Raw genomic sequence first — 26,542 nt, 5'->3', positions numbered from 1 at the left:
TAATTCAAACTGGTTTTGGTTTTGGGTTCTTGGTTAATATATGAGAATTTTTGGTTAAAGTTACAGGGCTCCCACGTGTTTTGTTGAGTACTTTGTTAGGGGCAACATTCGCTCAAGAATGTCTTCACATTTAGCCTCATCTAGAGCCCCCACAAAAAACCCCTTTTAAGTTCCATCCCCTAATCCCCATTGAAACCTTGGATTTCCATCCAAAAGTGAGTTTCCCTCTCTTTCGGCATGGTTCCCAGAGATTACGATTTGCTTTTGTTTTCCATATGCGCATCTTTAATGCCGTAAGATACAAAATGTGATACAGATACAATTTGGCATACAATCTTAACAATGAAGACGAAAATATTCTCCCCTCTTTGTACCCAGAGCACACTCCCTATAAATGAAACGAAACGAAGCGAACAAAGGAGAACAGAACTCCGCACCTCATGCAAAATAACAAAAACAAAACGAGTACTACTACGTCATCCATTCCGTTTGAACAGAACGCGCCTATGCGACATCAAAACAATTATGAAAAGGCAAAAAAAATTGATTTAAATTTTTTGAAATTTAAATACCGACAAAAACAGAGAAAAATAAACCCCAAATGAATCCAGTTATAGGACTTGCGAAGGGGTTAGAGGGAAGGAGAGGACCAGAGAGGCCTTGGCCAGGGCGGTTTTTCCTTTCTCAATTTTGGTTACCCTTTCCACTTATCGGCTACCCCTGCTCCTCTCCTCCTTTCCAACAAAACCCCCCTACCGCTGGGCCACGCCTGACCGCAAATCTGCCGACATAAATGGGTTGTCGCATGTGCGCTGCCGGGGTTTTAAAAAATTCGCAAAATAAAACAGAAAGGAAGTTTAATGGGTTTGGAGAATCTTTGGATACCCTTTAAGGTTCAATTATAATACAATTGTAAGGAGTATTTAGAATGACGATATCTGTATTACTACAAACAATATTCTCAACCTACATACATACAATGATCCTCGCTTCAACAAACTTTTAGCATTTATCATATCGTAATGTTGTGTTTGATACTCGGTTCTTAACGATATCATCAACCGATCTATCTGGTGTGCCCAGTCATACTTAGATATGTACCTTTAATTAATCCTATGAAGTGTGCTCTTTTTAGTATATAGAAATTCCTTAGATAGCCAGAGAGCTATAAGATCTATAAGTGATAGACATGGCTGATATTATTTGGCAGTCCAGAATATGTACATATATTGCTCACACCAGTCATACGAGCACTCATACTAGCATTACCCGCTTAAAGGGTATCACAAAAAAAACCAGAATAAATAACGCAAAAAAACAAGAGGGTAAGAGAGAGAAAGAGAGGGAGAAGAGGGGAAAAAACGGAGCTGCTTATTAATTGTAAAGTGTGAGCACGTTGAAGGAATCAAGGGCGCTGATGATGACGCCGTTCGAGGAGTATCGGAGCCGGAGTCGTGGCACTCAAGAGAGACGACGACTGATGTCAGGGCTCAAGTTTTGTTGCTGGGCTTACAGCACTCACACCCCTTACCCATACTGGAACCCATTCTGTTGAACCCCGTATTCGTATTCGTATGGGAAATCTGAATAATGCATGAAGTGTGAAAGCGGCAAGGGCATTAAATGAAACGACAACGACGACAGCAGCAGGACCAACAGCAGCAGCGGCAGCAACAGGAGCTGGGTAGGAGCAGAAGCAGCAAAAGAGACAACAGCTACAACAATATAATTGAGCGACAGCAACATTCAACAACAACCAGAATCGTGTTACGGGTTAAACGAGTATGCGAATTGTCAATTGAGTGGCCCTTTTAGCCCGTCCTTTTGCGAGAACAGAAGATCCGATTCCGTTCCATACAGCAAGGAGCTGCAGTTGTTCCCAAGCCTCAATCGAATGGAACCCCACATGACATACCAGAGCCCTCATCATCTTCATCAATGGCTGCAGCAGCAGCATCAAAACTGGTTTTCTGGTTTGTTTTATTAATTATTTTTAACTACTTAGCAAAGAGAGAGAGAGAGAGAGGGAGAAAGAGGGGGCCCCATGGTTCGTTCCGAGATTGGAAAAATCGATGGCAAGTCGATTGGCAGACGGCACGAAGGAGCAGAACCGAGAGCCGAGTACCGAAGGGAATCATCATCAACGCCAGCAAAGCTTATGGCTCAATTTGTATGCAGCTGGCATCGTGGCAAGAGGCAGGCTTAAGAGGCAGCAGCAGCAGCAGCCTCAGCCGATTACTAGCCGCAGGAGGTGGCAGAAGAGCTCGACTTAGCTCATTAAATTCTCCCGCTCTTTGCCGCACTCCGGGGAACTCTTTTACTCTTTCTTATTTGCTGAAAATGCGCTAATAACCCCGCTCTCCCTCTCTTTTCCTTTTACTGTAACCACATAAAAGGCGTCGAGTTAACGAGTTAAAATAATTTAATAAATTACACACAAAACGCCAAGTGCCAAAGTCGAGTGGCCAGCCATCAGCCAGCCACCAACCTGCCAGCACCCACTCCCGTGTGTCTCCACTTTAAGGCCCTTCGTCTGGGGGTCTGGCATGGCGTTGGGCAACTGTGTGAAAAGGTGGAAAAGCTTTACGCCCTATGTGACCTTGAGTGCACCCTCGAGCCACGAAAAGAGTAGACGCCGACAGCTGCAGACAGAGCCAGAGCAGAGCAGAGCCTATTACTAAATTAATAATCCCATCCCAAACACGGCTCAAACAACAACCGAACCGAACTGCGACCTGAGACTTGGCCCAGAGGCGGCGCATGAAACTGTAAAAAATGACGGCACAAAGGCAGTGACAGGAGCGGCCAGACAAGGACACGGCATAGACACACAGACAATTCCATCCAATCCTTTTACAAGAGTTTACTTGTTGTCTTTGTTGGGCCATGTCCTTGACAGAAGATAAGCAAAAAGAAAGCCAGACTCGTTGCGCCATAACAACCCACAAAGAGGTCCCCCTCCCGTTTGCTGCAGATTGCCGTTTTTTAATAAAGGAAAATAACTGAAATCATCTAAGAGGATGGATAACCCGATCAGTAAAAGTCCTGTAAATATTTGTTTACTTTTCTGGGATGTTCCTTTCTAATAATAGTTCCTCAAGTTTATATCAAGGCCCCACTCTTCAAATATAAAACAAGTCAGAACTTTTAGTTCCTTCTAGAACTATGTACTTTTCTCCCGATATTGCCAGCGACAAATTTGTGTGGTGGGCGTTGACCAATGTCAACAAGCAAAGCAGCCAGCGGATGGATTCGCAACAAATGCCTAAAAGTAAGTACAATAAACACATTTCAAAGGCCCCCGAGTGTCTTTATTTCGTCTGTCTGTTTGAATGACTGACAATGCAGGCAACGGAGTGGGAGGCCAACTGCTGATGCAACCTACGCTGAAAGACGCGCTTCTCAAAGGCAAACCGGGAGGTGCAGACAAAGAGGTTCGGGTCGGGTCGACAGGCGGCAGTTACAGGCTTGTACCTCTTGGCAGGGTGCTGCGCGGTGTAAGGAAAATAGGAAAACTGTTTGCTGACTTACTGCCTCTTCTCAGTTGCCTGTCAAATTCTGTTCCATTGCGCATACTTTTGCAATACGCTTAGCGGGGTGCTCCGTGCTCGAGGCTCGATCTCCAGCTGCTGTTTCCGATTTATGATTTATAAACGCATAGATGGATGTACGGTTATTACATACGACGACCCAGGGGCACAGTGGGCGGCCTCTTGCTTTTGACTTTGACCCGGTCACAGTCATTTAGCACTTGAGCAAACATTCAAATGCTTGCCTTGCCCAGCAATTATTGATTTAGTGGACAAATCGGCCCTCCCTACCTCCGACAATGCCAGCGCACATTCCGCTGAAACATTCTTGACATGAAATACAACTGAAGCAAAAAGTACACACGGCGCACAAGGCCAGGACGAGGACGGAAGCTCAACAAAAACGTGGTATTCATGTACCTAAGTATATATGTTCCTCCTCCCCTGTTCTTCCACCTGGTTATCTTTTTTCGCTAACAAAAAAGAAAAAATAAAAGTAAACTCTAAAATTCGCAAGGGGGATTGTTCCACGGCGAGCACAGCACACAAAACTTTTAAGGCAAACAGCAGCAATTCAGGAACCTAGTAACACGCAACGTGGAAATGAGCAGCAGCTGCTAAGCCAAGCCATGGGGCAGTGCCAGTGGCAGGGTGGACAATGACAACGCTTGACACACGATGTCATGTCGTCGCAATGGCACAAGTAAATACCGGAGTGCATGGCCAGCGGGCCATGAAAGGCGGCAGCCACGACGACAGCCCAGCGGTACCGTCAAAGAGTATGTCCTGGCAGGGTAATGCTCCAGTGCATAAGTTTAAGTACAGCTAAAGAAGGAGTTGTCTGGCTTTGATAGTCGAAACTTTAAATATCCTTGCTGGCACAGAAGGTTTTTATGGAAATACATTGGAAGACCCTTGATTTTATAACAAATTTAGAGCTATAGGTTTTATGGTTATTCTTGAAACACATTTTGTTTTGGCTTAAACTCAAATGAAAACTATTTGAAGACAACATTCCAACAAACGCAGATTTAAGGCTGACTGGAGAGGCTTTTCGTAACCTCTGGTCAGAGTCATATAACACTCTTTTGCGAAGGCTTAAGAGCATGGTGGCAAGGTGCCAAGTCCACAAGTAAATGGACTGCAGAGGATTAGCTGTGGCTTCTGGAGACGGTTTGTCAGAGACAGACAGAAAGCTTTCAGGCGGTAGGTGAAGAGAGTTATAAAGTATAATACGTAATAATAATGATTGCCGGGCATAATGAAATCCCCTCCAAAGCGCAAACAAACAGAGAAACATGACAGAGAGAAAGAAAGACTCGTGTGTTGTGTGTGTTCGTGTTCCACAGGAGTTTCCAACCATAATCTGTGGGGAGATAGGTGGTGGTGCTGCTGCTGTTTCTGTTGCCCCAGGCATGCGATGGCTGGCCTAAACCAACAGATGAATCCCCCCAGTTCGCACACTTCACACTCACCACTCGCACAACAGCTGCGAGTCGAAACTATCCCGTAGAACAGAACTCTGAACACGGACCTAAAACCAAAACCGAGCCCAGAGTCAAGCCACTCGAGAAGTGCCAGAGCCACTTATAAAATCAACAATTACCCAACAACAACAGGGCCCAGTGCCCAGGGGCTCTGTTTGCTCTCAAGCCCGAAAAAAAACAAGCTAAAGACCTTCAGGCTATCAAAAGTTTCATAGCCGTTGAGAGGATTGGGGGATATATCCATCTGCACATGTACTCGCACTCGTACTCGCACTGTTCAACATATCTGTGTAAATATTTGATTTGAGTTTGTAATTATGTGTGTGCTTGATGATAATGCCGCCCCTTGCAGATAATGCCGGGTAAACATTTGGCTGCGCGTTGCCTCGTGGTGCTGCTGTTGCTGCTGCTTCTGCTGCTGGTTGCAAAAACATCGACTGACATCGGCTACTGCAACACAAACCGTTTTCTATTCCATTTCCATGCCCCCTCCTATGCCCCCTTTTGGACAGTAGCATTTCCTGTGCGAATAGTACATTTTTATGGTTTCTCGAATGCGTTTCGACGCCAGACAATAACCAGATTGACTTTTAGCCGGTCGGCGGTGCTGTAAATGTCATGTAAGTACCACACAACCAGCCACGACAAGTGGCAGAGTGGCAGGAAGAGACACGACACTACACCACTCTCTTGTAGTACGTATCTCCCCATTGGTTTGTGGGAGTTGGTGGGGCAGTGGAAGTGGACGACTCACCTGATGTAGGCCACTTCATTGTTGCTGGTTAAACGACGCCAGCCTGGAGCCAAATTTCCATTGTAGTTGACATTTTTCCTGTTCATGTTGCTGCTATTGCTGGTGGTGTTGGATTTGTTGGCAACATTCTTGGCATAGAGCTGATTGTTTTGACTCATTTGACGCGAGGCAAGTATTGTTGCAGCAGTTGCACTGGTTGCAACAGTTGGCGCTGTCGTTCCTGCTGCTGCTGCAACAATTGATGTTGACTTTACTGGCAACTTTACTTGCGCCTGGCGGAGTTTCGTTTGTTGTTGCTGCTGCTGCTGCTGATGTTGAAGGAGTATTTGGGGGCTGCTTGTAGGACAGACAAATATATGCTGCTGACTGTTGCGCTGCTGCTGCTGCTGTTGCAGTTGCTGCTGATGCAGATTTGTTGTTTGCATCATGTTGCCATTTCCATTGCCATTAACCAAACCAGCTGGTAATATTTGTTGCATCTGCTGCTGTTGCTGTTGTATTGCTGCATTTGTAACGACCCGCGATACAAATTTTGTCTGTTGCTGCTGGAAAAACTGATGATGTTGCTGCTGCTGCTGCTGATGCAGTGGCAACATGTGCTGATGTTGCTTAAACATGTGGATCTGTTGATGCTGCTGCTGTTGTTGCTGTTGTTGTTGGAGGTGCATCTCACTGGCAACCGTTTCAGCACTCCCGATCATATTCAATTTGTGCTGATGTTGCTGCTGCTGTTGGCCAGCAGATGTTGCAGCCATGATGCTAACAGTAGCGGTTTAAAAGCTACTCCTCCGACTTAGGGCCTGCAATATAAAAAGGATTACAAAGAGATTCGTTTATTAGAGGCCAACATCTTTGTTTGATTCTTAAAAGAACATATGAACGATTTAGTAGTTTATTCAGCAGTAAATATCTTTTTGGAGGCCCTTTCAAAACCCGTTCACATGGGAGTGCTACTTCGATTATAGGGTTTCTGAGTGACCCTGACTCACGGCCTCGTATTAAATTGCGTTTTAGCACTAACTTTGCATTGATTTCCTCTACTATTCTAGTGTGTCTGTGTAAATTACAGGGCGACAAATCACACACACACGCACAGACAATCTGCACGTTTATACGATGCGTAAATAATGAAGAAGCCAATTGGCCGTTTTGTAGCTGTAAACCTGAGACGATATGATTGGTTTATGCGTTTACTATGCTCTCTGAGCACGCATGGACGGACGCACACGCACGCACTATCCTCACACCTCTAACACATTGCAATAAACGAACCCGCATAAACGTGGGCAATCAGCTGCCGCCGCACCTCTCTGCCACTACCTATATATGTACTCGCGCGTATTTTTGCTATCTGCTCACCTTTTAGCGTAGTTTTCGTTTTGCTCATTTGCCAGCATATTAAATTAATTTTGAGTTATTGTGTAAACGAGACGCGGCCGCCATGTTCATGTTTTATTTGGTAATTGTTGTTGTTGTTTCTGTTTTTTTTAAAAGCACTTAATTTCACTTTTTTTTTGCTGTTGTTGTAGGTTGTTGTTTTTTTTGGTATTCACTTTTTGTTGTTTTATTTCTTTGCTGTAATAATGCGACAACGACATTTGTATTTTTGCCTTGGGGCCACTTCTGCTTTCTGCCGCAGCTGCTGCGCTGTTTGCTGCTGTTGCTTTTAGTACAAGCTGCTCTGCTCATGACTTCATTTGGAATTCAGAAAACGAACGTCGCGGCGCAGTCAACGGCAGAAAAGAGCGAAGAGCAAAGAGCGAACAACGCGTAAAAGTAGGTGAATGGAGCATGAAGACGAACACCAGGCCAGTCACTACCAGAGGGGGGAGTTGGGGGATGGTTAATGGAAGGGGTGAGATGTGGATGGAGTGGAGTGGGGTGTGTAGACCACAACGATTCACCCGCACACACACACTCTCACTCGCTCTCTCACTCTTTCCATCTTGTACGTTTTTTGTTGCTTCTGAGTTATTTGCACGGTCTCATATGTAAGTATTTTTGGCGTGTATTAAATACCAAATTGTATGAAATTGAAACATGGCATTTTTGTATAATTAATTCGTATCTATTTCTGTGGACACCACCTGCCCTCGGGTTATGCTCCAACGATCAGCAGTCAGCAGAGACAAACAACACAAAAGGCAGCAACAAAGCAGGGAGTCGCTGTGGCAGAAGCAGCAGCTGTTTGCCTTGGGCAGTGGGATGAAAACGAATTGGTGGTGTAGTGTAGCCGTTGGCCGTTGACTAGCAAAGCGATTTGCCTTTGCCTGTTGTTGGTATTAGTATTGAGCAATCGCGCACACACACACGCGCACGCACTACTACACACAGATGCAATCATAAAGCGAAGGGAAAACGCGTGCCTATGCTGCGGTTTACTGCTGTTATAATATGTACAAAGTGACCTCAATACGCATTACACTACACAACACACACCGCACACTCTTTATTTGGCAGCTGCATTTTGCTCCCAAATGTTTATTAGGCACACAAACGAGAGTCGCGTCGCAGTCCGATTACACCAAATAGCAATTAAATATGAATTAATTACACAAATTTTTTTGTCGCTTGCTTTCTGTGCTCTCTCACTCTCTCGCTCGCGTGCTCCCTCTCTCTTGCGCTCTCTTTTCCATACGCGCACACGAATAATTTTTTTCTTCTCAGCTCCAACTGTATTTTGCTACACTTATTTGTTTGATTTTTGTATTTGGCACCCACCTAATAATTACACTATTTATTCATCCGCTGTGCATGGACACATTTGTTTGGGAATATTTTTTGATGGCCTTCTTGTCGACTGAGCTGGCCAAAATTCCATGCACTTGGGATATTGATATTTTGTATATGGATATTGGTAGATTTCAACGGAACGCAACAAATTTGTCTTAATTTATCAAAAATCCGACATTATTTCTGTGTGTTTGTCGTTGTCGCGGCCCGAGTTTCCCACACTGTCGATATGGATATTTTTTTTGTGGGAAATATCAACGGAATTTTCTGAATTCAGAAAAAAATTCGACAAGGTTGCGTTGTTTACGTCCGCCGACTTTTGCAATGCAGTGTGACCGCGGATCTGTGTAAAAGTTATACCCCATCGGACCCTCAGAAACATACCAAAATATATCATGTAATTTTTATAGTATACCAATTCAAATATAACTCTTCATACCCAGTAACTACACATTTGCTACATGGCAACAAAAATGTTATATATCTCTTTTACAAACTGATTGACATACTTTTGCCAGATTAAAGCATTCGAATCAAAGAGAGATTTGTCAAACTAAATTACGTCCTCCAACTCATTTTTGCGTTTCAATAATGAGCTCAGTTCCTCTCTCACTGGTCGGAAGTATTGGGCGGGCAAATGCGTTTTTTTTTAAATAGATCAACTTTGTCATGGCCAGCATTGATTCGAGGAGGACTCCAAGATCAATTTGGGCTTAATGGTTTTCCTTCATTGAATTGCAGATTTTGGTAGTTGATTTAAATTGATTTATTTCAATCAAAACAAATGTCTAGTATTTAATTGATTACCTTTAGTAGATTAGTAGAGTATATTTATCTTATTTCTGTAAGGTAGCGCTAAAAATTCGCGCGCTGCAGTCCAGGGCTGAAAAAGCAAAACAATCGATATTAGCGATTGTGTAATCGATGGTGCGGCAGCTCTAGGCGCGTTGTTGCCGGCTTGTTATTGCGATTTCTTGCGAATTTTCAAATATAAGTAAAGATATTAATGAAAGCGTTGCCTTGCAATGTCCCACCTGTCAACGATCAATGCCTGCAAGCTGCTGTTGTTCCGCCGATGTCTGCAGGCCGTGCTGTTGACCGTGGGCATCCAGTTCGTGCTGCTGACCATTTTCCTGCTGTTCGTTAACTTTCAATTGCTGCGTCCGCTGCATTGGATCACGAGCACGCTGAGTCTGGTGTGCAGCTTCTACACCTGGTTCGCCAGCATACCACTCATCGGCGCTGTTGTCCTGTACGGCGTGATCCTGTGCCAGCAGCACCTGGCCGAGCGATCGTACTGTGCCAGCCGATTCCGCTGGCTGGTGCACTATGGACCACGCAAGCTGCTCTTCCTGGGCGCACATCTGCTCGTGGGCTGCCTCACAGCATGGCTGTACACGGGCTACATGCACACGGACTATCGGTGGGTACACCACGTGCCAGAATTCAGTCTCAAATTCTAATCTTATTATTTTCATTTCTCAGACATTTGTGGTACAGGTGCTATGGCCAGGAGTGCATCAGCGCCTACCACGTGTACCTGCTGGGCATGGGCATCTTCGCGGGCTGCTATTACTTCGTCTCGGTGCACATGCGGCAGGAGGTCGAAATCGAGTTTCCCATCGTGAATTATTGTTGGGGCGAGAAGTTGCGCGAGCTGCTCTACAGCTCGATGGCCCGATCTCTGTTCAAGTCGCTCGTGCCCACGCTGGCGTACACGCTGCTCTTCTGGCTGTTCGGTCGTGTGGTGTGCCACAGGCTGAGCCACCTACTGGCCGTGGACTTGGATGAGCGCCTCGAAGGCTTCTTTGGCGTGGCCACCAACGGGCGACTGCTCTTCTACGGCTGGCTGCTCACTGCCCAAATACTGAGCAACATGCACCTCATGCGCTGCTTCTACAGCATGTTCCTGTCCGAGGAGTTTCCTCTGGCCGTGACCAAGAATCGCGCGCCATTCGTACAGGAGAAAGAGGTGACTGTGGTCGCTGCCCTCGGATTGACCAACGATTACGTTGTCCAGTGCCTGGCTGCCAAATATCTGCACAATCTGGTCACCACGGGAGACGTGGAGAAGCGTGCGGAACTGTTCCAGCTCACCGAACCGGGCAATCGTCCGGCCAACTGGCGTGCACTGTGCGACCAATGCCTCACCCTGCTGGGCAGCTTCACCGACGAACTGATCGACTCCATGCAGAAGATAAGTGTGCTCAAGGGTTCGCCCAGCAGTCCACCGTTGGCGCCAATCAGCGACAGCGTCAGTGCCAGTCTAATGGCGGAGCGGGTGCTCACACGGCAGTACAATCAGATGCATGGCATTCGTCCGATGGTTTCGCCTGGACGCAATGCTCTCATCGATCGACCTGTGGACAGCATACGGCGAGTGCCCAATTGGTGTGAACGCGCCTCCATGCAAATGGAACAGTCGATCCAGCTGCTGATCAATCGTGTGCCCGGCATTGTCTATCTCTTCACCGAGCCCGAGGGCGCCAAGACGACGTTCCTGCTGACCCATTCGCTGACTTTGGTGTACGTTGTCCAAGCCCTGTCTCAGATATGCGTGCTCTCGCTTAAGGAGGATGAATTTGGTGTGGTGCAGAACGACCTGCCGGACATTATAAAGGCGATTAGTCGCCTCAAGGGCGAGCTGGACAAGCTGAGCAGCGTGGCGAGCAATCTGCGTGGTCCGGGCTCCAGCTTCAGCGTCCTACGCGGTGCTGTGCGTCGCAGTCTCTTTCACATTTGCATCTCCTTCGGCGACTACATCGGCGATCTGATACCCTCCCGCGAGGAGTTGCATCAGCTTCAGACACTGCTCAATCAGGAGTAGACATCACCACCACTCATCCACACTCACATTTGGTCAACTGTTTTGCATCTCTCTTCAGTTTTGTTTTGGTAACAATAAAAATTAATAAATACAACTAGCAATGTACAATCATCAACTGACTTTAAGCTTAGACTTAGTTCGTAATGGTAACACGCGATTTGATCATGAGTGTGGGCAGCTCTGGCTCTGGCTCTGGCTCTCCTCTACTGCTCCAGGGCCACGGCATACATGAGCAGCGACAGCTCCTGCTCCAGTTGTTGCGGATGTCATTGCTCGACCGCTCTCGCCGGCGGTGCAGCCATCACAGTGCCAGCTGCCTCGCCCAACGATTGCTCCAGCTGCTCGGCCACTTCATCGATGTGCCTGAGCGCCTCCTTGGCCTTTTGGTTGCCACCATCGACAAAGACTTGGGTTTCCAGAAGGTTCAGTGCCCTGAACGCCATGCCCCCCGTGGGATCGTAGACGCCCTCGTACTTCTTGGGATTCCTCGCGCTGGCACTCTGATCCGGTGTGCTCGGATCGAAGGGCACGTACTCCTGCAGGCGCTCCTTGCTCCATCGGAAAATGTTGCGCGAATCTAAACGGAAAGGCAAAGAAAGGCTCGATTAATTGGAAAAACACAAGTGCTGGTTGATTGAGACCTAAATCTGCCAGGACCCTCGTCATTTCACGGATTTGTGCATCCTGCCGCTCCAGACGAAAGTTAATTTCCGTCAGCGTATTCGTCATTTGCATTTTCTCCATTTGGATTTCCTCGGTCTTTTTGGTTTCCTTTATGGATTGGCTGGAAGAGAGAAGAACCAACTATGAAACTACACAATCAATGCATATGGAAGCTCAGGCTACCTACCGCGAGTACTCAAATATCAGCAGACCAGCGCCGATAGTGAAAATTATGAACTCGCCGAGAAGATTGGCACCCAGCTCGATGGCCATGGCCTCGTTCAGGGGCGGCACATTGACACTCCGCCCACCCATGTTCAGGGCCCACATCTTGGTCTTTACCTCCACCCAATTGTAGACTGTAGAATATCGAAATTGGAGAGGCCTTAATGAAATCGAATCACATCATAGCTGATATGAGACTTACACTGGGCCGGCGGCATGCAGATGTACTTCCTGAAGAAGGGGCTGGACTTGGCATTCGACTTGAGCACATTGGCAATGGGTTTGCTGATCTGCTTGATGGCCAAAACACCGAGTTTGGCCGCCGGAAAGACGCCAATAACCATTGTATTTCGGCTTTGGCCAAAATAAAAACTATTACAAAATATTCACTATAAATGCCAGGGCTGCAAAACAGTGTGCGGTGTGTGTGCTTGGAGATGGCCGATAGGCGACGACCGATAGGCAATAGGTATTGGTGATGGCCATTTCAAATGTCTAGTAGTCGTAGCCATCCAGTGCAGCCTTCATGATGCGGATTTCCTTTTCGTTTCGCTCTATATTTGTGTCCAGGCTTCCGATCTTTTCCACCAACAGCATCCTCTGCTCTCTGTGCCGGATGTGCTTCTTTTCGTCCTTCAGCCTTTGCCTACAAAACGCACAATGACCAGTGGACATTAGATAAATATTTATTTGCTCGACAGTGTAGCTCTTTGCTTACCGTGAAAACTCATAGTACAGCAGGTACACTCCAATGATCGTCACAATAACCTCACCCAGCAAATCTGCACCGACTTTCGTCGCCATGGCGGTTGTCAGACGCGGCACTCGCTTCGGTTGCTTCAGTTTCAGAAAATGCAACTTCAAACGAACCTCCAAGTTGTTGTACAACTGTCCCGGGGGTATGCAAACGATCCGCCTAAAGATGGGATGGTGTTTGGCATAGCTCTTCAATAAATTGCTAACCGGTCTGCTCAGTTGCTTCATGGTGAAAATGAAGACCTTGCCAATCGGAAATGTGCCAATTGCCATCTTAAAAACTTAAAATTTGGGACTTAATTTTGAAGAATTGGCTAAGCGTAGCCTACTCAGATCAAGTCGCATCGATTAGATGTTTCATTTTGGTTTTGAGATTAATAATTTCTTTGTCTTGGCGCGCAATTCGCTCATTCAATTCAACGATTCGGTTATTCAGCTCCTCTCTCTTCTGCTTGTGCCTTTCATGTTTCTTCTCGCTGTTTCTCGCTTGCCTAAGGAACGGTATTTTAAAACTCTAATCTACCCTCTCTCTCTCTCTCTCTCCGTAGAAGTAAAAACCTTGCAAACTCGTTCAATATGAAGGAAACGCCGATCAGAAAAATGAAAAGCTCGCCGAGTATTTCGCCACCCATTTTGATGGACATGGCTCGGGTCAGGGGCGGAACCCGCTTCGGCTGTCCTATTCCCAGCATCCACAGCTTCGAGCGAACTTCGATGGTGTTGTACACTGGGAACGAACACATAAAATTAATGTTCCTCACAAATAATACTACTCACAGGTGGCCGGCGGTGCAACTACATAGATTCTAAAGGCATTATTCTTGTTAGCATATTGTTTGATAACGTTGCTGACAGGCTTACTGATGTGCTTTATGCACAAAAGACCGAGTTTTGCTATTGGGAATGCCCCCACAACCATTTCTCATTTCAAATTTTGACTAAATAAGCTAAAAATGCTAGATGGCAAAAGCTTACAACGTCCACATACTAGATGTAGTGGTATTTTCCAGGGCTGCTGCAACAGCTCCACTGAAATAGCTCTTGACGAAGGGCTGGATAACATGTAAAATTGCAAAATCAGCTTTAAGATCTAGCTTTTTTCCAAGTCAAATGATGGGAAAATATTAAAACCAGTGGTCAGCGGTAGGTCCAGATTAAGAAAATTACAATGAAAAATAATGTTAATTCGTTTTTTCCATATTTTTTTCTTCAGCTTTTCTGTTTCTTTGTAGAAGCACTAACCAAATAGTATATTAGTGGTACAAGCCAGCTCAAAAATATTGGCAACACTGATAACAGGGCTGCTACAACTATAAAAGCTCAGTAAAAATTCTGGCGCCGGTCGAGCGAAAAGAGAAGGCCCCAACATTCGCGATTCAGAAACCCCTACGAGCAGCGCGTTTTGAGTATTCGTAGCCTGTGCATTTAAGTAAATTGAATTAATTCCAAAACAGGAAGAGCAAATACCTCTTTCACAAAGCTCTTAGTTTCCCTTTGTAAAACCAGGTAAATATCGAAGTGCAGTAGTTTACTATCACTGCTGTTACAGTATTTCAAGCTCCATTTGCATATTGCGAAAAATTAGCGGGTTTTAGCACAGATTCACTGTTGTTGATGATGATGATGCAAGCTGTTTCTCCATATTATGTGGAACGCTAAGTTTCGCTTCCACACTCACACAAAGATAAACGCGATCCGCACAGTCGCGTCCGTCCATGTCAGCCGGCCACTGTGGCGGGCAGAAAAATATGTAAAGGTGAAATAGAAGTCATTCCATAGAAAGCACGCACACAGCGAAATTGCCATACCGACACATACAGTGAAACACGCCATCGGGAAATGCAGCAATAATCTTGAAGCTGTCTAATTATTGTAAAACTTCCATCGAACAGTCTTATCGGTAATTTATTATACATTGTATGTTCGTATGTATGTACATATCTCTGTGTACACATATGTATGTGCCATCTATGACGGTGGTAGTGGTAACAGAGATGAGTAATTTACATATGTACATACAATCTACGGAAATGCCGGTTTTATTCCATGGTGCCAACGTCCTTTGCGGGGCAAGTTCAAGGGCAAATCCGCAGTTTGTGTGGTGGAAAGTGCTTTCACTTTCGTTTATCGTTTATCCCTGCGATGAAAGCTGTTCACTTAAAAGAAAAAGCTTTCATTTCACGCGCAGAAAGCGTGCCGCTCACGAGTAAATGCACCCACACATGCATAGATATGAATATGCTCACGCACTTGCATAATGACCGCTGAGAGAGAAAGAGGGCTTTGATATTTTTGGATTTGTGGAAGAGATTAATAATTCTATTTCAAGGTCAGTAGCAGACTGGGACATTTTGCCGCCGGCTGATAATCGTCGAAACAGCTGATACGTGTTTTGTTTACACTTATACAAGCGAAATAAAATATATATAGAAATGTATTTGTATGTTCATATACAAAATATTAAACACTCGAAGATTCGTTGAACCTTCTGGCCACCGGCTAACAACAAGCCATAAACCTTTAAAGCTTTGCGCTCTTCTCTCTTTCTTTGCCTTGGATAAACTTGTACGAGCATTGTACCGTTTTGCTTCTCTCGGTGTTGGCTTTTTAGGGTTGGTTGTTTGTGCCTGTTGCTCTTGCGAATTCGTTTGTCCTCGTGTGTTACCGACATTTCCGAAGCACAAAGCTGCTGCAACCCGATAAATTTTCCACTAGGCCACAAAAAAAAGTTCTCTGCCGCCGCATTCGAAAATTTTTCCTCGTCCTGAACAAAGCAGTCGGCGGCATCCACAATTTTAGCCTCATTTCGGGTTGCTTCTGCTTTTGCTGTCTCCGTTTCTGCTGTGCGTGTGCTCGTTGCAAAATATCCCAACTGTCGTTTGTTCAATACTGCTGCTAACCAAGTAGGCAACAATATGGTGAACGTAACCATATACGATGAGGCGCCCCAGCTGAAGGTATTTGTGAATAACTCTTCCCCAGCCCCCCACGCCAGCCCAGTGCTGTTACGTTTTGATCCATAAAGATATACAAAATTAGGCAGTGCATGTACACATAATCAGTCAACTGGCGGCTGCCCGATATCAGTAGATTGCCAAGAACAAACGAAAATTAACGAATTATGCAACGGTTTCGTTGCGGCTGCGGCTGCAGCTGCAAAAATATACGAGTAGTCGCCTCCCTCGTCTCGGTCTCGGTCGGCAGAACTGACCTTCGGCGATGCAGTGCCAGCGCCAGCGTCAGCGCCGATGCAGGAACGCTCTTCCGCCCACGGGCGGCGGCTCTCTTGCGCTCTCTCATGCTTTCACGCACTCTCACCCCACCAGCATGCAGCATTCATCGCACATCCATCAGTCGAAAAACGACAGATATGACTGATATATCTGAACTATCACTCATTAGGATGGGGGTGTTTCGGGTAACGAATGCCGATAACGAAGCGCGGGAACTGTCCTTGAATTTTCACTAATTAAATCCGTTTTCGTGTGTCTCTTTCGTTCTTGCAGCCCAATCAAGTACCACAAAACATGGCAGCCGCAGCTGATACCCAATTGGAGCACATGTGCCGCCTGCAGTTCGACTCACCGATTCCCCATGTGCGTCTGTCCGGCATCGTGTGCACCATCGGCCCGGCCTCGAGCAGCGTCGAGATGTTGGAGAAGATGATGGCCACCGGCATGAACATTGCCCGCATGAACTTCTCGCACGGCTCCCACGAGTATCACGCCCAGACGGTGGCCAATGTCCGCCAGGCGGTGAAGAACTACTCGGCCAAGCTCGGCTACGAGCACCCCGTGGCCATTGCCCTGGACACCAAGGGACCCGAGATCCGTACTGGTCTCATTGGCGGCAGCGGCACCGCCGAGATCGAGCTCAAGAAGGGCGAGACCATCAAGCTGTCCACCAACAAGGACTTCCTGGAGAAGGGCTCCCTGGAGGTGGTCTATGTGGACTACGAGAACATCGTGAAGGTTGTCAAGCCCGGCAACCACATCTTCGTCGATGACGGCCTCATCTCTTTGGTGGTGCGCGAGGTGACCAAGGACTCGGTCACCTGCGAGGTGGAGAACGGTGGCTCTCTGGGCTCCCGCAAGGGCGTCAATCTGCCCGGCGTGCCGGTGGATCTGCCCGCCGTGTCCGAGAAGGACAAGTCCGATCTGCAGTTTGGTGTGGAGCAGGATGTCGACATGGTGTTTGCCTCGTTCATCCGCAATGCCGCCGCTCTCGCTGAGATCCGCAAGGTGCTGGGCGAGAAGGGAAAGAACATCAAGATCATCTCGAAGATCGAGAACCAGCAGGGCATGCACAATCTGGATGAGATTATCGAGGCCGGAGACGGCATCATGGTGGCTCGCGGTGATTTGGGCATTGAGATCCCAGCCGAGAAGGTGTTCCTGGCCCAAAAGGCCATGATTGCCCGCTGCAACAAGGCCGGCAAGCCCGTTATCTGCGCCACCCAGATGTTGGAGTCCATGGTGAAGAAGCCCCGCCCCACTCGCGCTGAGATCTCTGATGTGGCCAATGCTGTGCTCGATGGCGCCGACTGCGTCATGTTGTCCGGCGAGACAGCCAAGGGCGAGTACCCCCTGGAGTGTGTCCTGACCATGGCGAAGACCTGCAAGGAGGCCGAAGCTGCCCTCTGGCATGCGAATCTGTTTGCCGATCTGGTGAAGGGCGTCGCCGTCTTGGATGCTGCCCATGCTGCTGCCATTGCTGCCGTTGAGGCCGCCACCAAGGCCAAGGCTGCCGCCATTGTGGTGATCACCACCAGCGGAAAGTCTGCCTTCCAAGTGAGCAAGTACCGCCCACGCTGCCCCATCATTGCCGTCACTCGTCAGCCCCAGACGGCACGACAGGCTCATCTCTACCGTGGCCTGGTGCCCCTCATCTACAAGGGTAAGTGTATGCAATGTGCACCCTAAAATGTTACTAATCATTTTCTCTCTTTTGTGCAGAGCCAGCACAGAGCGACTGGCTGAAGGATGTGGACCAGCGTGTCCAGTTCGGTGTCCAGGTTGGCAAGAAGAACGGCTTCATCAAGGCCGGTGATGCCGTGGTCGTTGTCACAGGCTGGAAGCAGGGCTCCGGCTTCACCAACACCATTCGCATTGTGTAAGTGGCATTGAGATGCATAGTAAATGAGATTCCCAACTAATATTCTCCCAACTGATTGCAGTGCCGTCGAATAAATCTGTTCGCTGAGGAAGTACCTTGATGCGTCGCAGTAGCAGCAGCAGCAGCAGCAGCCGCAGTAGCTGGCGTCGCATTGATTAATGTTAATAACCAAGTTAATTTATTAATTGCGCATATTGGAACCGCTGTCAAAGCGCCGCCGCAGGCCGCCGGACACACACAAATTTAATTTATCACTGTTGAATAATATAGAAATGTTCTTCAAGGGGAATAATAAATTCTAATCATGTATGTATGTGGTTAATCGTGAAATAATTATCTATAGACTACCCTCCCAATAACTTTAGATTGAGAAGATCGAAAAGCAGTTTGCTTTGCCTTTGTGGTTTGATTTTTCATTCCAATCTAAACACAAATCGAACTCAATTTTGTCTTTGTATCCAAAATTTGTTCAAAATTGCACTATTTGTTGGATTTCTAACGCGGAGAGCGGCGACGCCTCCGTGTCAAACGGCGTGGTCTGCCACCCGTTCCTGCAGCTATGCGGGTAATGCTCAGAAGGTACGTTTCGCCACCTCCGCCTGGGGATAATCTGTATCCCTCTCTTCCTTCGGCTGACTCAGGGCGCTTCCCCGTTGGTGCGGCTGGATCGCGGACCCTTTGCCACCCAGCTGGAGTATCAGTCGCGACTGCAGTTCAATGCACCCTGCTCCGGATTTCCCCTCAGTGGCATCATCTGCACCGTTGGACCGGCCTCGAACAAGCCCGAGGTTCTGGTGGAGCTCATACGCGCGGGTATGCGAGTCGTGAGACTGAACTTCTCGCATGGCTCACACGAGTACCACTGCCAGACAATTGAGGCGACGCGCAAGGCCATCGACATGTATGCCAAGCAGGCGGGTGTCTTCAAGCCGGTGGCCATTGCTCTGGACACCAAGGGGCCGGAAATTCGAACGGGCAAGCTGGCAGGCGGCGACACGGCGCAAATCGAACTGAAGCAGGGCGAAACCATCAAGCTGTCTACCAACAAAGAGCTGAAGAAGAAGTGCAGCAAGGAGCGGGTGTATGTGGACTACCAGAAGCTGCCGAGTATCATCAAGGCCGGGGATCGGGTGTACATCGATGACGGACTGATCGCCTTGAAGGTTAAGCAGATCGCTGGCGATGAAGTGACGTGCGAGGTGGAGAATGGCGGCAAGCTCGGATCGCACAAGGGCGTAAATCTGCCGGGGGTGCCGGTGGATCTTCCGGCCGTCTCCGAGACGGACAAGGCGGACTTGAAGTTCGGGGTGGAACAGAAGGTTGATATGATCTTTGCCTCGTTCATACGCGATGCTAAGGCACTGGCCGAAATACGCAGTGTCCTGGGGCCAGCGGGCGCGCACATAAAGATCATCTCCAAAATCGAAAACCAACAGGGAATGGCAAACATTGACGCCATCATCGCTGCCTCTGATGGCATAATGGTGGCTCGCGGGGACCTGGGCATCGAGATACCCACCGAGGAGGTGCCCCTGGCACAGAAGGCAATCATAGCCAAGTGCAATCAGGTGGGAAAGCCCGCCATCTGCGCTACCCAAATGCTGGATTCGATGATTAGCAAGCCGAGACCCACGCGGGCCGAGGCATCAGATGTGGCCAATGCCATCTTCGATGGCGCCGACTGTGTTATGTTGTCTGGTGAAACAGCCAAGGGAAAGTACCCCGTCGAGTGCGTCAAGTGCATGGCGAAAATATGCTCAAAGGTGGAGGCGGTTCTGTGGTATGAGAGCATCCAGAACAACGTGAGGAGCGCCATGCGAATGACGGCAGCCAACCAAATGTCGGCCGTGTCTATGACGATCGCTGAGGCGGCCACCACAGCCCATGCGAAGGCAATTATTGTAGCCAGTCCGTGTTCGATGATCCCACAGCTGGTTAGCCAGATGCGGGCTGTCTGTCCCATCGTTCTGCTCATCGGCTGCAAGTCCCAGGCGCGTCAGTCGGTGATATTTCGCGGTGTTTATCCTCTGATCATTGACGATATGGCCGCCGGTTGCACGGACTTTCAGCAAATCCTGCAGTCGGGCATCAAGCTCTTGCCGAAGCTGGAGATAATGCAGTCCGGCAAGAAGGTTACCGTCGTAATTGTAGACGCAATGAGGGTCGATAACGTCAGCTTTCGACTGTTCTCCGTGCGGCAACAAAACAAAGCGGAGACGGAAAAACAGTCTGGAGACTGCAAACGAAAGCCTAAAAAAAAGTGCATTCGACTCCTTGGAGCTGAAAAAAAGAAGTAGGCAACAACAAAACTCAAGAAAAATGATGGCACATCCAAAAAGTAAAACTGATGATTATTTGAAAATGTGATCAACTATGTTTGACATTCACAGGTGAGCGCAAGTTGGCTGCACATCATAGAGCAGTCGTGCTGCTTGCTTATTTTGGCGGTAAACAAAATCGGAAATTAACTATTTTTAACTTTTAATTAAAGAAGACTTCTAAAATACTTTAATTTCAAACACTATGTAATCCAATTAGCGTTTATTTATTATTAATATGTTATGCAAAGAAAGGGGAGTACACTCTTCAGTTAGAAAAGTGTGGTGTGATGCCAACTCTGTGGGGACAGTCACAACGATAAGTTGACAAACAGCTGTTGGGCGGCATGCTCATACGGACTGTGGGTGGGGGTTGTTAGGAAACAACAAATAAATACAATGTGCACGGGGGAGTTGCAGCCAATTGTGAAATATTTGCATGTGAAGCAGGAGCTGTACACTTGTAGCGGGCCAGAGACTTGTAGAGCTGCAGAAACTTGTAGAGTGCCAGGAGGAGCTGACCTTGAAAGCGAACAAGTGAAAAGAAGCAAATGACATCAATGGCTCTGCCGGGTACGAAAGCCACGGTCGTCGCGACATCCACGCACGCGGTTGTCCAGGCCCTCGAATCGTATATTCAAAATCAGAATTTGCAAGGAGATATTGCCGAATTGGATGACATGCTGTACGATCTGGTGGACATGCACAAGGACAATGAGTTGGCCTTGAAAAAAGTCCTGCAGTGCATGTATAACTTGATGCAGGCCAACAGCAAGTGGAATGTTCGATTCGGCGCAAAAGTGTTTCACAAGCTTGTGGCGGTTGTGATATGCGCCAACAGTGAGGACACAGCCTCTCGCAGGCAACTGGTGGCAAATGTGCTCGTTTGCGTGCAGCTGCATCAGCGAAAGCTTTCCGGCACCGACGGGAAGTATCTGCTCGAGCAGCTTTGGTGTCTCAGCTTGAGTCGCGACCGTCAGCCATATGTGGGGCAAATTCTGCTCCATCTGTTTGACGACTTCCTGGCCAAGCTGGGCATCCCATTTTGCCAGAAGCTCTTGGACGTCATCATGAATCTATTGCAATCGGACATGCGTGAGGACCGCCGGTCTGCCTGCTTTGTCATGCGAAAGATACTCCTTGTCGATGAGGCTCAAACACGCGCTGGAGGGCCAAGGATACTCGGCCCACTGAAGTGCTGCGATAGGCAGTGGTCCGCCTATGTGGACATTATGGAGAATCTAGAGGAGCAGCAGTCCCACCTGGTGCTGCCCACGCTGAGTACGCTGCTGCCACGTCTGGCCCTCAAGTCCCCTGAAGTGGTTGACACCTGGGCGCGCTGGTTGCGCATCCTCTGCATACGTCTCTTGCAGGAAAACAATATACTGGTGCTGAAATGGATACTCAAATACTTTCTCACCCAGCTGAGCCTCTACTGGCTAAATCGTTATGGTCTGGTCTACGAGTTCCTGGCGGCCACCAACCGCACGCAGCTGTTCAATTGGGAGGCCAAAGGCCACATGTCGGAGAAGCAAACAGTGGACTTTATTGGCTGTCCAAACGTTGAGCCATTAATACAGCCACTGGTACAGGTTCCCTGGCACTGTGTCCCACTGCTGCATTGGTTGCGCTGCATACGTCCAGAGCAGATGCCAACGGTGGCCAAGGAGTTGCTCTTCAAGCTATGCGCTCGAGTGCGCATCCTACAGAATCCCACACTGAGAGTGTTGGTTATCGAGCGGCTGGTTTTACTCTTTCATGTGAGTAGCGTCTACCCATTGAACCTGAGCAGCGTCATTATTATATTGATCTATTCCAGCACACAATTGAGGGTCTGACTCTGGGCGATTATATGATTTATGTGGAGACGCTATATAATACCAGCGATGCTTATTTGGACCACGCTCGCTTGACGCACAAAATCACCAATTGCCAAAACTTTGGTGTCCATTTGCCGTACTTCAGCAAGCGTTGCTACGACATTATAGCGGAGCACAGTCCAAATGCTAATCTCTTGCATGCATTTTTAGTGCAATTAAAAGGCGTACCCAAGGCCCAGCATGGCTGGTGGCGCCTTGTGCCCGTCTTCCTGGGCGGCGACTTCTCCGAGATCCATGATGAGTACGCGTTCTACTATTCCCTGTATGGGTTTGATCCTCTCTTGACCAAACCCGGAGCCATGAGCCTAGAGAAGATGCAGGAGCATTTGATCGATAGATTCAACTGCGAGTCGCGGGAGGAGAAGTCGTATGTGCTTGAGCAATGTGTGGATCTCTATGTGCGAATCAACTTTAAAAATTGGTCCCAAATCGAACAGGCTAAGCTGCGACCCCTGGATCTGTTGGATAAGGGCACCGATGAGACATTTTCCCGTCTCTGCTGGCTATTGGCTTGCCAGCGAGAGCGTTTGCCAGACGATGCCGTCATCTTGCCAGCTCTGGTAGCCCGTTTGGCCATTTGCAACCGAGTCAAAGCGTAAGCATTGCGTACATGAGTTTATTTTGTATTGATTTTACTTCTAACTGTTGTGGTTACAGCAATTCCTATGTTCGTTACATCCTCAAGTACGCAAATGCATATTTGCTGCAGAAAGAATATGAGAAATTTGTAAAGGATTTGCTGCACCAGCGACCGAGTTGCCTCGAAGCTTTCGAGAACTTTACATTGCCGATGCCCCTGGTCCTCGGACAATTGCTCAATGGAGAGACAAGCACAGGAGATGCACGGTGAGTGCAACAAGTTTTTGCAATTACATTTGCTGAGTGTAAAATTTGTACCCTTTTGTAGCATTGAGGCCGGCGAAATCTACCGCATTGCGCACATCTTTGACGAGAATGCTTTTAGTCGATCGAGATTTTTGAGCACCGCATTCCATCTGCGCGACGACACACGCGACGTGAACGGACTGTTCCAGGAACTGCTCTGGACCAACAAGGAGCTGTCGGCCAAGAAGCCGCGCTATTTTGAGAACTCCAAGGAGCACAGAACCAAAATGCGCATCTGCAAGGCTCTGCTCTTTCTGGGCTCACCCGATCTTGTCAAGTGGTCGGATCTACTGTGGGAGGCACTGCTCTGGTCCAATGATCAACTCAATATCAGCTACATGTTCGAGTGTCTCGTGTCCAATATGTTGCCAAGCATTGATCCACTGCTGACCAAGTTGTCGCTGTTCCAGGACTTTTCGCCTGGTCAACATCTGTCGCTCACTAGCGTGGCCCATCTGTACTGCATGGCGAAATGGGAAAGCCTAAAGCCAGAGCAGTTGCATGCCATTTTTGCAGCACTCTTGCCACTCACCATGGGTTCCCACTTTCAAACGCGTGTGCTGGCACAGTTGGTGCTGCACAGGCTGGCCGAAAAGTGCCAGAAAAGCGGGTAAGACACAAACACACACACAGAGCTTATCGAATGCCTAGACAATTGTTTTTGTTGCAGCATTGTTATGCCCATGGCCGTGGCCCTGAAGACATCGATAGAAGCAACGTTTGGCAACAAGTTCGCTGAGCTGCGCAAGGAGCCACGTCTCGTGCTGTCTCTTATAATGACAAGTCAGCATTTAAGTCCCTGTTTTGTGGCAGAATCTATTCTCTATATGACGCATGCCCCCTTCGATGAGTGCATCAGACCTGCAGTGCTCGCGGGAACTACCGAGTTCGAGGAAGTTCTCAGAGGCATTCGTTCGTTCTTTAACTCGAAGAAGGCTGGATCACTGGCAGAGACAACATTCCCCAACGGTGATGGGGATGGTGCCATCAACGGAAACGTGCAGCGCAAAATGAATCCCATTGACGATATATATCCCAACTCCGATTTGGTCAGCCAATATCCTATGGTTGTCAATAAGCAACTGGTGGTAGTGGCTTCCCTGATCGACAAGCTGCCCAATCTGGGCGGTCTGGCGCGCACCTGTGAGGTGTTGGGTGTGCAAACCTTGGCATTGGCCAATAAGGCTTTGACGACAAAGAGCGATTTCACCAACTTAAGGTTAAGCTTCTGGCTAGCGACACACTTGGGGTAATGCGGATCTAATGCATATTTATATTTCAGCATGACTGCTGAGAAGACGCTGGACATTATCGAGCTGAGGCCCAGTTGGATTGCTGAATATCTAATGCAAAAACAAATGGAGGGATTTAGAGTTGTTGGCGCCGAGCAGACAGCTCACAGCATTAGTTTCGCCAACTTTAGATTCCCCAAAAAGTGTATTCTGCTGTTGGGGTGAGTTATTTTTGGATCTGGGAATTGGCAATCAAAATATAATCTTTTGGTGTTCATCCTACAGGCACGAGAAGCATGGAATACCAGCAGATCTGATTGGTTTCCTGGACTATGCCGTGGAGATACCCCAATTTGGTGTGGTGCGCTCTCTCAATGTCCATGTCACAGGGTCCCTATTTATTTGGGAATACTGCAAGCAGCATTTCTTTTAAAGAATAAGAATCCAGTTAATGTCTAAAAATGATTTTTTTTGTAGTGCCCGTTGCGACTTGACCCGTTGGCAAGTAAGCCTCATAACCATTTTAAATGCTATTTAATTATCATAGTTCAGCAGTAGTAGTAGAAATAGTAGTAGATTCGTTCAGCCGTTCACGACCTGCTTGCAAGACAAACAAAAAATGTCTTATCCACTGCTTTTTTTAGGCCTTGCATATTACACACACAAAACAATGCCCAGCGTTGAATTAAAGCCCGAAAATCCGCATTAGCTTAACTTGGACCGTGGCAAACATACATTATTAACCACTAACGCCGTTACTCTTGTTCTCGTTCTGCAGTTCAATAAATAATTAAAATCAATAAAAATGTCTATCGACTGTCTGCCAGTGTTGGTAGGTGCAATTTTGTAGTCGAAGTTTGCCAGCCCTGGACAGCAGAAAATAACAATAACAAGAAGTGAATAAAAAAAACAGCATGAGTTTCTCCGAAAATACTTCCGACTCAGAATGGTAAGCCAGATAAATTAATTCAACTCCAGCTTGAAATCAACGCAATCCATTACAGGAAGGAAGCCAAGGTAAGAGAGGCTCGAAATATCAAACAGACCGCAAGGCAGGACATCGAAAAGAAGCTTGGGACAAAACCAAAGTATAATCAAAGGTTCTGCGACAAGTGGCTGAACATATTCGAGCCGTGGCTGAGGCGTTCCGAGGACGATCCAAACAAGCCGTTCTGCCGCGCCTGCCACTGCCGGCTGGACTGTAACCGATGTCATCTCGTCCGGCACGAGCGAACCTCGAAGCACAAGCGAAACCTGGAGTCCCTCCTTACCAAAGGCGAGGGAGCGATACGAAAAGAGTTGACTGTGCGGCAAGAACGGAGCAAATACTTCCAGAAGCGACCCCCACAACCATCATCAGCAAAGTCAGATGTAAATAAAGCTTCCACTACCACCGTGCACGTTATAGCCACCGATGTGGGTGCTTTTCCAACCATCACCACCAGTAGCGTCCCCAAACAAGAAATTCTTTCAGAGACAGAGACGAGCTATAAGCCCAATGAAGAATCTCATTCAGGAAATCTTCCGCCTGAGGCCGCTACGTTGGGTACCGAATCGTCGACGACCACCAATCACACCAAATGTACCTCCCCTTCCAATCAGGAGGGTCTTAAGCTGCTCATGCAAATCCATCAGGATAAAAACGAGTTGATGGAGTCCTTCCGCGAACTGATGGGAAGCAACCAGTCGACGCAACCCCCGCCGCCCAAGGAGAAAAACCATGTGGACCTGTTCTTCGAGAGCGTCAGCTCCAGTGTGAAGGCTCTGTCGCCAAAGCTTATAGCGGAGGCCAAGATGCGCGTGTCGCAGGTCATTTGTGAGCTGGAGCTGCGAGGCCTCAAGGATGATAGTGCAAGCGGGGGTGTCATTGAGATGCCCCTGGCAACGCCACCAGCAGCTAGCTTGTATCTGCTCAGACAGAGCAGCAGCGGATGTGCTGTGGTGCAGCAACCACACTTTGGCGGCCTAAGCTGAAATGTACCACAAACAATAATAAAAAATAGCCTAAATTTGTATGGAATATTAGCTAGCTTTCCATCGGGTCAATCGGATGACAAAGGATTGGATTGCTGGTTCGAATAATTCAAAAACGCAATCTTCAAGCCGAGCCCACAACCGATAACATTATCAGCTCGTG

The 26,542-nt window shown here is 47.7% G+C and overlaps 9 protein-coding genes across 18 annotated transcripts in view; 5 read left to right on the top strand and 4 right to left on the bottom strand.

Moving 5' to 3' along the window:
- Positions 1-8,837, bottom strand: part of LOC117589835 (mucin-12) — a 29,508-nt gene extending 20,671 nt beyond the window's left edge. For 6 of the 7 annotated variants that reach the window (XM_034282078.1, XM_034282080.1, XM_034282079.1 and 3 more), the window contains exons 1-3: positions 8,493-8,837; positions 7,131-7,346; positions 5,772-6,571 (exon numbers count right to left, since the gene is read on the bottom strand). In XM_034282078.1, coding sequence (XP_034137969.1) covers positions 5,772-6,526 — 755 coding nt within the window. In that variant the 5' untranslated portion in view covers positions 6,527-6,571; positions 7,131-7,346; positions 8,493-8,837. Of the gene's footprint in view, positions 1-5,771; positions 6,572-7,130; positions 7,347-8,492 lie in introns of those variants that run through there. The other variant, XM_034282082.1, reaches the window with a different exon arrangement.
- A 580-nt stretch (positions 8,838-9,417) lies between these two features.
- LOC117589839 (nucleoporin Ndc1) lies at positions 9,418-11,428 on the top strand. The gene is made up of 2 exons (XM_034282091.1): positions 9,418-9,927; positions 9,990-11,428. Exons 1-2 carry the CDS (start codon positions 9,530-9,532, stop codon positions 11,329-11,331), a joined length of 1,740 nt encoding a protein of 579 aa, XP_034137982.1. The 5' UTR covers positions 9,418-9,529; the 3' UTR covers positions 11,332-11,428.
- On the bottom strand, positions 11,385-12,586 carry LOC117589844 (putative OPA3-like protein CG13603). The gene is made up of 4 exons (XM_034282100.1): positions 12,422-12,586; positions 12,182-12,353; positions 11,973-12,115; positions 11,385-11,908 (listed from the first exon to the last, which is right to left on the bottom strand). Exons 1-4 carry the CDS (start codon positions 12,561-12,563, stop codon positions 11,598-11,600), a joined length of 768 nt encoding a protein of 255 aa, XP_034137991.1. The 5' UTR covers positions 12,564-12,586; the 3' UTR covers positions 11,385-11,597.
- A 100-nt stretch (positions 12,587-12,686) lies between these two features.
- LOC117589847 (putative OPA3-like protein CG43998) lies at positions 12,687-13,270 on the bottom strand. Its single transcript, XM_034282104.1, has 2 exons — positions 12,938-13,270; positions 12,687-12,865 (listed from the first exon to the last, which is right to left on the bottom strand). Exons 1-2 carry the CDS (start codon positions 13,246-13,248, stop codon positions 12,715-12,717), a joined length of 462 nt encoding a protein of 153 aa, XP_034137995.1. The 5' UTR covers positions 13,249-13,270; the 3' UTR covers positions 12,687-12,714.
- Positions 13,271-13,299: 29 nt separating this feature from the next.
- On the bottom strand, positions 13,300-13,943 carry LOC117589846 (putative OPA3-like protein CG13603). The gene is made up of 3 exons (XM_034282102.1): positions 13,753-13,943; positions 13,534-13,702; positions 13,300-13,466 (listed from the first exon to the last, which is right to left on the bottom strand). Exons 1-3 carry the CDS (start codon positions 13,892-13,894, stop codon positions 13,310-13,312), a joined length of 468 nt encoding a protein of 155 aa, XP_034137993.1. The 5' UTR covers positions 13,895-13,943; the 3' UTR covers positions 13,300-13,309.
- A 386-nt stretch (positions 13,944-14,329) lies between these two features.
- Positions 14,330-18,392, top strand: LOC117589841 (pyruvate kinase). 3 transcript variants are annotated; one of them, XM_034282096.1, is made up of 4 exons: positions 14,330-14,481; positions 16,482-17,871; positions 17,931-18,087; positions 18,152-18,392. In XM_034282096.1, the coding sequence occupies exons 2-4, from the start codon at positions 16,503-16,505 to the stop codon at positions 18,162-18,164; spliced, it is 1,539 nt and encodes a 512-aa protein (XP_034137987.1). In that variant the 5' UTR covers positions 14,330-14,481; positions 16,482-16,502; the 3' UTR covers positions 18,165-18,392. The 3 variants fall into 3 exon arrangements, with proteins under 3 accessions (XP_034137987.1, XP_034137984.1, XP_034137986.1); XM_034282093.1 differs by lacking the exon at positions 14,330-14,481 and adding an exon at positions 15,721-15,932; XM_034282095.1 differs by lacking the exons at positions 14,330-14,481; positions 18,152-18,392 and adding an exon at positions 15,721-15,932 and having other exon boundaries at positions 17,931-18,091.
- A 116-nt stretch (positions 18,393-18,508) lies between these two features.
- LOC117589842 (pyruvate kinase) lies at positions 18,509-20,614 on the top strand. 2 transcript variants are annotated; one of them, XM_034282098.1, is made up of 2 exons: positions 18,509-18,669; positions 18,732-20,614. In XM_034282098.1, exon 2 carries the CDS (start codon positions 18,906-18,908, stop codon positions 20,385-20,387), a length of 1,482 nt encoding a protein of 493 aa, XP_034137989.1. In that variant the 5' UTR covers positions 18,509-18,669; positions 18,732-18,905; the 3' UTR covers positions 20,388-20,614. The 2 variants fall into 2 exon arrangements, with proteins under 2 accessions (XP_034137989.1, XP_034137988.1); XM_034282097.1 differs by having other exon boundaries at positions 18,509-18,684; positions 18,738-20,614.
- Positions 20,615-20,754: 140 nt separating this feature from the next.
- Positions 20,755-24,949, top strand: LOC117589836. The gene is made up of 7 exons (XM_034282086.1): positions 20,755-22,168; positions 22,228-22,883; positions 22,946-23,134; positions 23,196-23,783; positions 23,844-24,392; positions 24,456-24,626; positions 24,691-24,949. The coding sequence occupies exons 1-7, from the start codon at positions 20,960-20,962 to the stop codon at positions 24,836-24,838; spliced, it is 3,510 nt and encodes a 1,169-aa protein (XP_034137977.1). The 5' UTR covers positions 20,755-20,959; the 3' UTR covers positions 24,839-24,949.
- Positions 24,950-25,016: 67 nt separating this feature from the next.
- On the top strand, positions 25,017-26,420 carry LOC117589843 (protein suppressor of variegation 3-7). The gene is made up of 2 exons (XM_034282099.1): positions 25,017-25,354; positions 25,410-26,420. The coding sequence occupies exons 1-2, from the start codon at positions 25,320-25,322 to the stop codon at positions 26,377-26,379; spliced, it is 1,005 nt and encodes a 334-aa protein (XP_034137990.1). The 5' UTR covers positions 25,017-25,319; the 3' UTR covers positions 26,380-26,420.
- The last annotated feature ends 122 nt before the right edge of the window (positions 26,421-26,542 follow it).

This window comes from Drosophila guanche, unplaced genomic scaffold (genome assembly GCF_900245975.1).
Source record: "Drosophila guanche unplaced genomic scaffold, DGUA_6, whole genome shotgun sequence".
Classification (NCBI taxonomy): domain Eukaryota; kingdom Metazoa; phylum Arthropoda; class Insecta; order Diptera; family Drosophilidae; genus Drosophila; species Drosophila guanche.
The sequence above is the reverse complement of the archived record's forward strand: the minus strand, read 5'-3'. Positions and strand labels throughout refer to the sequence as shown.

Bases quoted from the DNA above. Each gene is read 5' to 3' on its own strand.
- LOC117589841 (XM_034282093.1), top strand. From the start codon at position 15,891: ATGGTGAACGTAACCATATACGATGAGGCGCCCCAGCTGAAG. The intron at 15,933-16,481 runs GTATTTGTGAAT...TCGTTCTTGCAG, and splicing joins ATGAGGCGCCCCAGCTGAAG to CCCAATCAAGTACCACAAAA. The intron at 17,872-17,930 runs GTAAGTGTATGC...TCTTTTGTGCAG, and splicing joins GGTGCCCCTCATCTACAAGG to AGCCAGCACAGAGCGACTGG.
- LOC117589839 (XM_034282091.1), top strand. From the start codon at position 9,530: ATGTCCCACCTGTCAACGATCAATGCCTGCAAGCTGCTGTTGTTCCGC. The intron at 9,928-9,989 runs GTGGGTACACCA...TTCATTTCTCAG, and splicing joins TACATGCACACGGACTATCG to ACATTTGTGGTACAGGTGCT.
- LOC117589842 (XM_034282098.1), top strand. From the start codon at position 18,906: ATGCGAGTCGTGAGACTGAACTTCTCGCATGGCTCACACGAGTACCAC.
- LOC117589846 (XM_034282102.1), bottom strand. From the start codon at position 13,894: ATGGTTGTGGGGGCATTCCCAATAGCAAAACTCGGTCTTTTGTGCATA. The intron at 13,703-13,752 runs GTGAGTAGTATT...GTTCGTTCCCAG, and splicing joins AGTTGCACCGCCGGCCACCT to TGTACAACACCATCGAAGTT. The intron at 13,467-13,533 runs GTTTTTACTTCT...ACCGTTCCTTAG, and splicing joins ATATTGAACGAGTTTGCAAG to GCAAGCGAGAAACAGCGAGA.
- LOC117589843 (XM_034282099.1), top strand. From the start codon at position 25,320: ATGAGTTTCTCCGAAAATACTTCCGACTCAGAATG. The intron at 25,355-25,409 runs GTAAGCCAGATA...AATCCATTACAG, and splicing joins AATACTTCCGACTCAGAATG to GAAGGAAGCCAAGGTAAGAG.
- LOC117589836 (XM_034282086.1), top strand. From the start codon at position 20,960: ATGACATCAATGGCTCTGCCGGGTACGAAAGCCACGGTCGTCGCGACA. The intron at 22,884-22,945 runs GTAAGCATTGCG...TTGTGGTTACAG, and splicing joins ATTTGCAACCGAGTCAAAGC to CAATTCCTATGTTCGTTACA. The intron at 23,135-23,195 runs GTGAGTGCAACA...ACCCTTTTGTAG, and splicing joins ACAAGCACAGGAGATGCACG to CATTGAGGCCGGCGAAATCT.
- LOC117589844 (XM_034282100.1), bottom strand. From the start codon at position 12,563: ATGGTTATTGGCGTCTTTCCGGCGGCCAAACTCGGTGTTTTGGCCATC. The intron at 12,116-12,181 runs GTAGGTAGCCTG...TCTCTCTTCCAG, and splicing joins CTGATATTTGAGTACTCGCG to CCAATCCATAAAGGAAACCA. The intron at 11,909-11,972 runs GTCTCAATCAAC...CTTTCCGTTTAG, and splicing joins GAGGGTCCTGGCAGATTTAG to ATTCGCGCAACATTTTCCGA.
- LOC117589847 (XM_034282104.1), bottom strand. From the start codon at position 13,248: ATGGCAATTGGCACATTTCCGATTGGCAAGGTCTTCATTTTCACCATG. The intron at 12,866-12,937 runs GTAAGCAAAGAG...TGCGTTTTGTAG, and splicing joins CTGTACTATGAGTTTTCACG to GCAAAGGCTGAAGGACGAAA.